Source organism: Amphibalanus amphitrite, unplaced genomic scaffold, assembly GCF_019059575.1.
Source record: "Amphibalanus amphitrite isolate SeventyFive unplaced genomic scaffold, NRLGWU_Aamphi_draft 001637F_arrow, whole genome shotgun sequence".
NCBI lineage: Eukaryota > Metazoa > Arthropoda > Thecostraca > Balanomorpha > Balanidae > Amphibalanus > Amphibalanus amphitrite.
Genome location: NW_024883130.1, coordinates 40,950 through 50,596, shown reverse-complemented (window position 1 = coordinate 50,596; position 9,647 = coordinate 40,950). Strand labels below are relative to the sequence as shown.

The window sequence follows — 9,647 nt, the reverse complement described above, 5'->3', positions numbered from 1 at the left end:
GCAAACATTCGTCCACAAATGTGGTTCAATAAAACCATGAAGAAATATCAGACCATCAAGTGATTGACGAATTTAATGCATGGAATGGATAATCGAAACTTTTGATGTCAGGTAGATGAGGCCTGTCAGGTGAAGCTATTGTATTTGGGAGCCGAGAATTGAAACATTCCATATCATTTGTGTCCCGGACATTCTTTTTTTGCGGTCGATGAATGACAATATAATCTCTTGTACAGTCTGTCTTAAAAGTACCGCGCAAAGTGACGGTGGATCCATCAAGCCTGACCGAGGAAGGGCCTGCTATAATTTGAAAGTCACCGAACCAACTGACCTGGGGAATGGACGAGGGTGTCAATTGCTTCGGTGACTCAAATTTAGCAGGCCCTTCCTCGGTCAGGCTTGATGGATCCACCGTCACTTTGCGCGGTACTTTTAAGACAGACTGTACCCTCGCCGGCATAGGCGGCGGAACGGGGAGGGCACCGGCCACCGGGGCACCGTTCCCCTCTTTAATTTTGGCCTTTTAACAGTAGCCCTATGGGCGTTGCATGGAAAGAATGGGACTAAAAGTCGGCAGTGCCGTGCCCCCCCCCCTAATTGAAGGTGTTCCGCCGCTACTGCTCGCCGGACCTATTTGTTTTCTACATACACGCCGGCCGAGGGGGGGGGGGGGGCGGGTACGACCCCCCCCCCCATCGCCGTTTTGCCACTGGTGGAGCTAGCGCGTCGCGGAAAAAACGAGCGTGTGCGCCGTTACGAGACGCAGGGGTTAATACCCGATTTTAAGGCCTTCTAGGTCAGGGGTCGGCTTACAACCCGCGGGCCGGATCCGGCCAGGAGGGTGACGGTTGGATCCGGCCCGCGACCATCTGACGTCCGGCCCGCGCAAGTTTTGTCTAGAAGTAGAATTAGACAAAAAACACCCGCAAATGGTGTTTATAAACTCATGAAGTGTGCGAAGGAAGAACTATTGTGCCAAAGCACATTTAAGTCACTTTTATATCGGAGTCGATTTCTGAAGGAACCGCGGGCCGGAACACGACGTAAGTCGATGATATCAGCCGCGGGCCGGACGTCAGATGGTCGCGGGCCGGATCCAACCGTCACCCTCCTGGCCGGATCCGGCCCGCGGGCCGTAAGCCGACCCCTGACCTAGAAGGCCTTAAAATCGGGTATTAATCTCTGCGTCTCGTAACGGCGCACACGCTCGTTTTTTCCGCGACGCGCTAGTTCCACCAGTGGCGAAACGGCGATGGGGGGGGGGGGTCGTACCCGCCCCCCCCCTCGGCCGGCGTGTATGTAGAAAACAAATAGGTCCGGCGAGCAGTAGCGGCGGAACACCTTCAATTAGGGGGGGGGGGGCACAGCACTGCCGACTTTTAGTCCCATTCTTTCCATGCAACGCCCATAGGGCTACTGTTAAAAGGCCAAAATTAAAGAGGGGAACGGTGCCCCGGACCCGGTGCCCTCGCCGATGCCGGCGAGGGTACAATCGAGATTATATTGTCATTCATCGACCGCGAAAAAAGAATGTCCGGGACACAAATGATATGGAATGTTTCAATTCTCGGCTCCCAAATACAATAGCTTCACCTGACAGACCTCATCTACCTGACTTCAAAAGTTTCGATCATCCATTCCATGCATTAAATTCGTCAATCACTTGATGGTCTGATATTTCTTCATGGTTTTATTGAACCACATTTGTGGACGAATGTTTGCGGAGACGAAGATAGCGGAGACAAAGGTTTGCGGACGAAAATATGCGCAAAGATTTGCGGAAGAAGATTTGCGTGGACGAAGAAATGCGTGGACGAAAAATGCGGACGAAGATTTGCGGACGAAGATTTGCGGACGAAGTTTTGCGGACGAAGATTTGCGGACGAAGATTTGCGGACGAAGATTTGCGTGGACGAAGAAATGCGGACGAAGATTTGCGTAGACGAAGAAATGCGTGGACGAAAAAATGCGGACGAAGATTTGCGGACGAAGATTTGCGGGGACGAAGATTTGCGGACAAAGATATGCGCAGACGAAGATTTGCGTGGACGAAGAAATGCGGACGAAGATTTGCGTAGACGAAGAAATGCGTGGACGAAAAAATGCTTGACGAAGAAATGCGCGTACGAAGAAATGCGGATACGAAAAAATGCGCTACGAATATTTGCGCTTACGAAGAAATGCGAGACGAAGTTATGCGACACGAATAAATGCGCCGACGAAGATTTGCGGACGAAGAAATGCGGACGAAGAATTGCGCGACGAAGAAATGCGATACGAAGATTATCATCGACACAACCGATCGGTTATGTTGGATAATATCTTGGATAATATTTCTTGTTATCTCGTTTGTAACTTGTTTGCAAGTACAACGAATTATTTCTTATGAGGTCAGATTTGTTCTTATGTGTCGACCGTCTTCCTCTTTAGAGAAGGTAAGTCCTGTTTTTTATGCATTTCTTTTCTTTTCTGGTTTTGAATTGTGAATACCTAGGTAGGTAAAGGCCATTTTTGTAAGCCTGTAATCGCTTTAAGCAGTCTAATGAAAAGCGCACATGAAGTTGCAATATATTTATCACTACCCAGCTGAAAATATCATCTTACACTTGATTTAAAGGAAATAGTTCACTTTCACGAAATTATTTTTTTTTGCAATGGATTTATGATTTTTTATGTTCAAAATGATCAGCAAAGAAAATAAAACCTATTTATGACAAAAGATTATTTTCTATATTTTGATATAAGAAGAACTTTTCAGTTTCTGTAAGGCACAGGCGATCCAGTATGAAAAGAGCATGGGTTCCGAAAATTCTTCAGAAACTAGAGAAATTATCGCGGCCACCGGCATTTGGGCGATCTGCTGCTGCTGAATGTCCTTATTGATCAGTACGAGAATTTCTCTTGAGTTCTCGTAGATAGTTTCACTAGTTTCTGAAGAATTTTCGGGACCCATGCTCTTTTCATACTGGATGCGAATATATGCAAGGCACACATCCTCAACGCAATACACCTTTTTCGGGACGAGAAATAGAATATCTTTGCCTAGGGTGATCGTTGGGCTGTAAAAGCTCCTGATTTATGCTCGTCTCAGCCCAAGCTACGGAACTGCTATTCCAGTTCAAAACCCATGTTAAAAAGTGAACTATTTCCTTTAACAACTTGACTCTATTCATAATCCTTGTCTCGTTCCATATTTGTGTACTTAAAGTGATCCGAGGACTGACAGGCTTTAAAAATCTGGTATTTGTGAAGCGGTCATCACACGAAGGTTTTCCAACTGAGGAGAGGCGCTATTCCTGGGGGTGCTTCTTTCTTACAAAACCTAAACAAACCTAACCTAACCTGACCATCCTAACATAACCTACAACCTACAAAGCTCAAACCTAAAACCTAAAAAACCTACAACCTAAAACCCATCAAACTACCCTACAACCTACAAACCTTCAGTGCCTCTCCTTGCCTGGAAAACCTTTGTGTGACGTCTGCTCTACTTATGCCAAAAATCTGACCATACCTACCTGAGTTTATATAGAACTATCTATTCTAACTTATATTTTAATTGTATTTCAAATTCAAAGTAGCAAGCTATGCTAATTTTTGTAAATAACACCTTTTCAATCATGGGCTTTTAATTTACCTATGTCACTTTTCAGGAATGATACATAGGTACCTAGCCTAGCTGCCTAGGTGCCTTAGTAGGTAGCTTTTTGTGATTTCTGCATATCAGATCATTTTTTGCAGACAGGTGTAAACATATGCTGCTGGCCCAGCTGGACTGGTTGCAACCAGTCAGGCTGCACATGTGGGAAAGGGTGCTGTCGTTTTTTATCAGCATGCCACCAGTGTTCTTGTAAATGGAAGATCATTGGTGGTGTTTCTGGGTCTCTCACTTGTGAACTTAACTATTGAGAAGTAAGGAAGTGAGCTGGTAGCCTGCTCATAAAAATAGCAACAAGATAGTGCTCTTGCTAATTGTAACATTATGTTTAATCCATGATGCCAGTTCCAGCTGTGATGTGATACTGATTAGTGATTTCTGTCCGTGTCATAGGTCCCCATCCGTGATGCTGATCCCAGTCTTTGATGCAGATTCTATCTGAGGCACCAGTTCTGTTTAATGCTAATTCCTGATTGTGACTGTTTTTGTTTGGTTTCTCTGTACCACCTTCAATGTTGGTTCAGTGTGTGTGACACCAATTCCCCTCCCTGATGCCTGTTCCCAGCTGTGATTCCCGTTGCCTGTTTCCATCAGTGATACTGGTTCCTTTTGTGATGCCCGCTCTGACTGTGATGCCGGTTCCCGTGGCCCGTGCTTGACGCCCGTTCCGTCTTTGACACGGTTTCCATCCATGACGTTTGTTTCCGCGGGCAGATGTCTGACAGCTCGGAGCTGAGCGAGGACGAGTATGGCTCGTCGGGCGATTTCTCCAATGACGAGGTGGACAGTGTGGACGAGCTGGACGGCTCGGACGTGGACGCCGACTACTCGCCGCCCAATGCCATCACGTACGGCGGCGGCGACCCGCTGGCCGACGAGGACCTCGAGATGGACGCCGGCGAGCGCCGCAGGTTAGTGCTGACGGTCGGACTAGCTACCTAACACCGCTCCATGTCTAGCTATTTATATTTCAAGCAAGTATGTGATTTGACTATGCATACATTCCGAGCATCGTTCAACTTTATGTTGCCAAAGCAATGCTATTGGGCTATCGACAGTGGATTGACCGTTTGAGTTTGCTATGTCAAGGGGTATTTATCCCGTGCTGCATCATGGTCCCAGTTTTTTTTTTAGATTGCTACGTGTTCCAAGGGAAGGTTCATCCGTGATATATCCTCACTCCTGCAGCGTGTAGTTCTCACCTGTGTCAATCCTTGCAGGCGTTCCAGCGAGGGTGAAGGGGGCGCCGTACAGCTCACGGAACACATAGGCCTGCAGGAGCCGCTGGCCTCTCTCAGAGACCTGCTGGAGCAGCGTATGGGCATGGAACTGTCAGGCTACGAGTACTGGCTGCAGGGTGTCCAACAGGTATGTTGATTGTCGCTTTATCTCGGTTAATTTTGAAATGGTGCATGTCTCTTATAAAATGTTAGCTTGATTTCAATGTTCCTTTTTTATGTGTTAGTTTTTTCTGTTACCGCTGATAGTGTGAACGACATGTGTTGGGTTATTCACAGCTGGAGCCGCAGCACACGCTGGCCGAGCAGTGTATAGAGGGCGAGGGCGTCGTGCAGGTGAACGTCGAGCTCTCCATCTCGCGCGGCCGGCGCATGATCAACATCATCGACGTGCTGAAGCCGAGCGAGGAGTACATGGAGCAGCAGCAGCGGCGCCGCGAGCGGCAGGCGGCGCGCGGCGTCAAACGGCCGCTGTCGCCGCCGCCCGAGGCCGGCCGGAAGTCGGAGCCGGAGCCGGAGCCGGAGCCGGCCGAGCGCGAGCTCACGGGCGAGGAGCTGGACACGGTGCTGGAGGAGGTGGCCGCCACACCGGACGGCGAGGAGACCGAGGACGACGTCGAGATGCAGGGCGTGCAAGGTAAGCGGGCGCAGACGGGATGGGAGACTGAACAGGAATGGCCGTCTCTGACAGCGGTCGGCGGCTCGGCTGCCCGGCTGACGCCTGAAGTCCCATACCTGTATCAACAACACTGCCTGGCTTATGGCTATACACATGCTTTTTGTACATTGCTTATGTTTAATTTGCATGCAAATTTGTGTAGAATTTCCCTTAACTTAATGTCTTAACTTAAAAGTATAGGATACTTTGAACATATCACGCTTTGCACACTTTAATCACATGCGGGAAAACGCTTTTAACGGGCTGGTAGGTGTGAAGTCGGTGTAAATGCAACGTTTACGAACGTTTCATACTACAGATACGGATGTCGGTCAGCCCTAACTTTTCACTTGCATGTTGACGCTCGCTCATTTTTGTTTTGTTGTTGCTCACATGTTCCACAAATGATTGTTTGAAGTAAACACCTAGTTTAGTACAGTTGCTATGCCACTTTTATAATTTATTAGCGTTTATGTTTGCATTAACTGTGTGTTGCATGTTGTGTGCTTGTGCCCGCGAGCTGCACCACGGTTGGTGGTAACAGCAGGCGGCGCCGGTCTCCTCGTGGATACCCCGGCGCGCGGTCCTGGGCTCGGGGCGCGGCCTCTCTCTCCCCTCTGTCCGCCGCCACTGACCGCCGTCCGTTCGATCCTCAGATGATGAGTTCATGTTGCCGGACTTGCCGATCGAGCGGCTGTCGGTCAGTCCCGACGTGCCGCTGGCGCCAGACCTGGCTGTCGAGCCGTCTGTCCGCTCCCCAGATGAGCTGGTGCTGCCGGACCTGGTGGTGGAGCCGCCGGCGCCGGCCGCCGAGCGGAGGCCCGTCGGACGACCGCCGGCCAAGGGGCGCCGGCCGACGGCGGCGCCCGCCGCAGCCGACCCGATCGCCGTCTGCCCGGCCAAAGCGGCGCCTCAGACGGAGACCAAACAGGTCACGCGCTGGGCACTGTCGCCAAAGTTCAAGGAACTCCAGACCACCTTCAAGATACCCACAGGTCAGCACAAAGCTACGACACACATGTCATACGGTAGTCTATAACAAACATAAAATAAGAGTGTCTGTATATGTTACGATACAGCAGCTGGAGGTGCTAGTCGTGGCCTGTTGGGCGATAACATGTCATCATCTATACGCAGACTGCGGTACCGGGTACAGGTCACGCTGACGCGCTCTTTGCCCCTCAGATCCGTTGTCCTGGAGCAACCAGCACGTGCGTCACTGGTTGGGATGGGCGCTGGAGCAGTTTCCGGCAGCGGCCATCAGACGGTCAGAGTTTGAAACGATGGCAGGTGAGCGATAAATACACGCCAACACACACGCACACCCGACTGGAAAGGCGCGGTTACATCATCGCACACGTTTAGACACAACTAAACAGGCTGGCCTGAAAGACGCAGCTGTGCGGCTGATCCAGTCTTGGCTAAGGCGTTCCATTTAACAGCGACAGCGTATTTGCACACGTCCATGCACACGCCTCAACACTCAACCAGGGGTACTCTGTGTGACGGGGAAGGAGAGACTCTCACTCACTATGACTGATGTCATGAATTCCACGTCAGTGAAGCCTATCTATGCATCAGGTGTGGACCTGTGCGGCATCGACAAGAAGAAGTTCGCCAACCTCGTGCCCACTGACGCCAACGACCTCTTCTGGACGCACCTGGAACTGCTCAGGAAGTGCAAGTTTGTCGGTGAGTACCTGTCAGCCACCGGTAATGGCTTTTGTTCAGCCGCCATTGTCGAGCCGTAATTCAACTCGACGTCGGTCCTATATAATTGCTCCAATAAGACTATCTCATAGTTTTCTTTGTTTGTTATCTCACAATTATCATTGCTATTTGCTTAGTTCGTTTTAAACCCATTTGCTATGGGTTTCTTCCTTGTTTCCTACAAATGCTTACTGACCAGAGTGGTTGATACGTGTTACAGCCATTGTTCAACGGGAAGAAATCGTGACTAACGTGAAACCGAAGAAAATAAAGGCGAAATTCAACCTTGATGGACCCGAATTCGCCAATAGTAAGCTCATGGTTGAGTTAATGCCTAGTTTGTCTAACCATTCGTAGTTTACCATTCATGATTGTGTCTTTTATCTTTACCGATAAATGACTGACTCTTTGCGATATCTTTAAATCAACAAATGAACAAAGGTAGTTATTTACGTGGTATTATTCACGTCACAATGCCACAGCGCAATTCATACCCCCAATTGGTAGGTAGTGACGTCGCACGCAGTGCCATGTATTGTGCACTGTGCGTTGGGCGGCGCGCTGTGAGCTCCATCCGTTTATCCGCGCGGTGCCCGCAGACACGACCGCCGGCCACATTCAGCTGTGGCAGTTCCTGCTGGAGCTGCTCACGGACAAGGCGCGACGCGAGATCATCCACTGGGTCGGCTCAGAGGGCGAGTTCAAGTTCAGTGACCCCGAGATGGTGGCCCATCTGTGGGGCCAGCGCAAGAACAAGCCCAACATGAACTACGAGAAGCTGAGCCGCGCGCTGCGCTATTACTATGACAGTGATATGCTGCAAAAGGTAAAGCATAATCGGGCGTGGGCAATAATCGATTGTTTTCTTTTCATGAACCGTATTGACCGTATGGTACAGCCTCTATACAGTATCTACATACATATACATCCTCCAATCTTTTTGCTCTTGCTTTAGCAAAGATATGGTTTTGTATATAAGATATCGATATGGTTTTGCCGCATTTTATCAGTTTATTCGAACTTGTGGTCATTAACATCGGGGAAGACTGAAACATTTGTAACTAAGCCCGATCACCATTTACCATGGCGCTGCCGCTGCAGGTGCCGGGTAAGCGGTTTGTGTACAAGTTCATCTGCGACCTGCGCGCCGTGCTGGGGTACAGCCCGGCCGAGCTGTCGCGCCTCGTCATGGAGGCCGAGCACCGCGAGAACCTGGCCAACAAGCAGCGCATGCGGCACAGGATGGCGGCCGGCTTCAACTGAGCTGCACTGCTCGCTGCTGGACGAGCGGTCGGTGAGCCCACGTCTAGCACGTGCTTAGGTAGTCTGGCTATCAATGTTTTTCACACCAAAACACCGGAACAATGAGAGCGTCTGGATTGGATTGTAACCTTTTTTGGTTTCCACTGATTGCTGTAACAAAAATCACCAAATGCCTGAGGTTTTAGGATCGGTTTATATTTGCTACTATACTACTCTTTGGAAGCATTAGTCGCAATTACAGGCAATGCGAACCTGTAAACGATGGATGTTGGTTCCCGGTATTGTTGCTCATTTTCGAAATTACTTTGACGTTATAAGTTATGTTGGCTGTGAAACTGTTATCTGTGCTCTAGTTCCACTTACGATTTTGCGAAGCACAGCGATGAACCGGTTTGCCTTGGTAATACCAGGGTCCCGTCACCTGTATCCTTCGGATGAAGATCATAGCGATGTCGCTGAGGTGCACATGGAATGTTTATTAGAGTGAGTTGGTTGTCAGTATGCTGAATGTGCGTACATCTTTGTCGCGACTCTGTGTGTCTTGCCGGCAACCGTGCCGTGAAGATGCCTTCCCCGTGCTCGCGAGATCTGGTGACTGCGGACAAATGCAGTGCCGTGTTCATTTCATACATGTTAGTGTATCATTGTTTTCATGTAAATAACTCATAATGTGTTCCAATAGTCTTGCCTTGTATTCATGACTTTGTACAGCCATCCATGAACTGAGTGTGTGTGCACTGTGCAGTCAACAGTGTTTACCGTAAATACATATTTTGTCATATTAGGTACGAGTGTCGGTTTCCAAGGTCTCGGGTCTCGTCAGATGGCATAAAAGTCGAATCAATGCACTGAACCGCGCAACGTCTGATTCGATGTAGGTCCGATGGATCGTGCCCACACGTGCCAGGCGGTGGCTGGTCCACCTCAGAGTCAGACCCGCCTTTCTGAGAGTGGACTCCGTGGGAGTCCTCGACATGCACTCCGTCGTGAATAAGAGTCCCGGTCCGCCTTCTCTGGCCGGACGCCGGTGACCTCAATATACCTATTATAAGAAACGGTGACCTCGACGAAAGTTTGCGTTTTTTAGGATAAAACGAAAACTAAACTTTTATTAGGAACT

The 9,647-nt window shown here is 49.4% G+C and overlaps 1 protein-coding gene across 5 annotated transcripts; it reads left to right on the top strand.

Annotated features, from left to right (window-relative positions):
* The first annotated feature begins 2,195 nt into the window (after positions 1-2,195).
* LOC122374305 (DNA-binding protein Ets97D-like) lies at positions 2,196-9,311 on the top strand. Of its 5 annotated transcripts, none has more exons than XM_043352967.1 (10): positions 2,196-2,435; positions 4,373-4,569; positions 4,879-5,026; positions 5,176-5,533; positions 6,316-6,549; positions 6,740-6,844; positions 7,136-7,246; positions 7,485-7,574; positions 7,864-8,090; positions 8,366-9,311. In XM_043352967.1, the coding sequence occupies exons 1-10, from the start codon at positions 2,211-2,213 to the stop codon at positions 8,525-8,527; spliced, it is 1,857 nt and encodes a 618-aa protein (XP_043208902.1). In that variant the 5' UTR covers positions 2,196-2,210; the 3' UTR covers positions 8,528-9,311. The 5 variants fall into 5 exon arrangements, with proteins under 5 accessions (XP_043208902.1, XP_043208901.1, XP_043208898.1 ...); XM_043352966.1 differs by having other exon boundaries at positions 2,201-2,435; positions 7,855-8,090; XM_043352963.1 differs by having other exon boundaries at positions 2,271-2,435; positions 6,211-6,549; positions 7,855-8,090.
* Positions 9,312-9,647: the final 336 nt, after the last annotated feature.

Bases quoted from the DNA above. Each gene is read 5' to 3' on its own strand.
- LOC122374305 (XM_043352966.1), top strand. From the start codon at position 2,211: ATGCGCCGACGAAGATTTGCGGACGAAGAAATGCGGACGAAGAATTGC. The intron at 6,550-6,739 runs GTCAGCACAAAG...TTTGCCCCTCAG, and splicing joins CACCTTCAAGATACCCACAG to ATCCGTTGTCCTGGAGCAAC. The intron at 7,247-7,484 runs GTGAGTACCTGT...TACGTGTTACAG, and splicing joins CAGGAAGTGCAAGTTTGTCG to CCATTGTTCAACGGGAAGAA.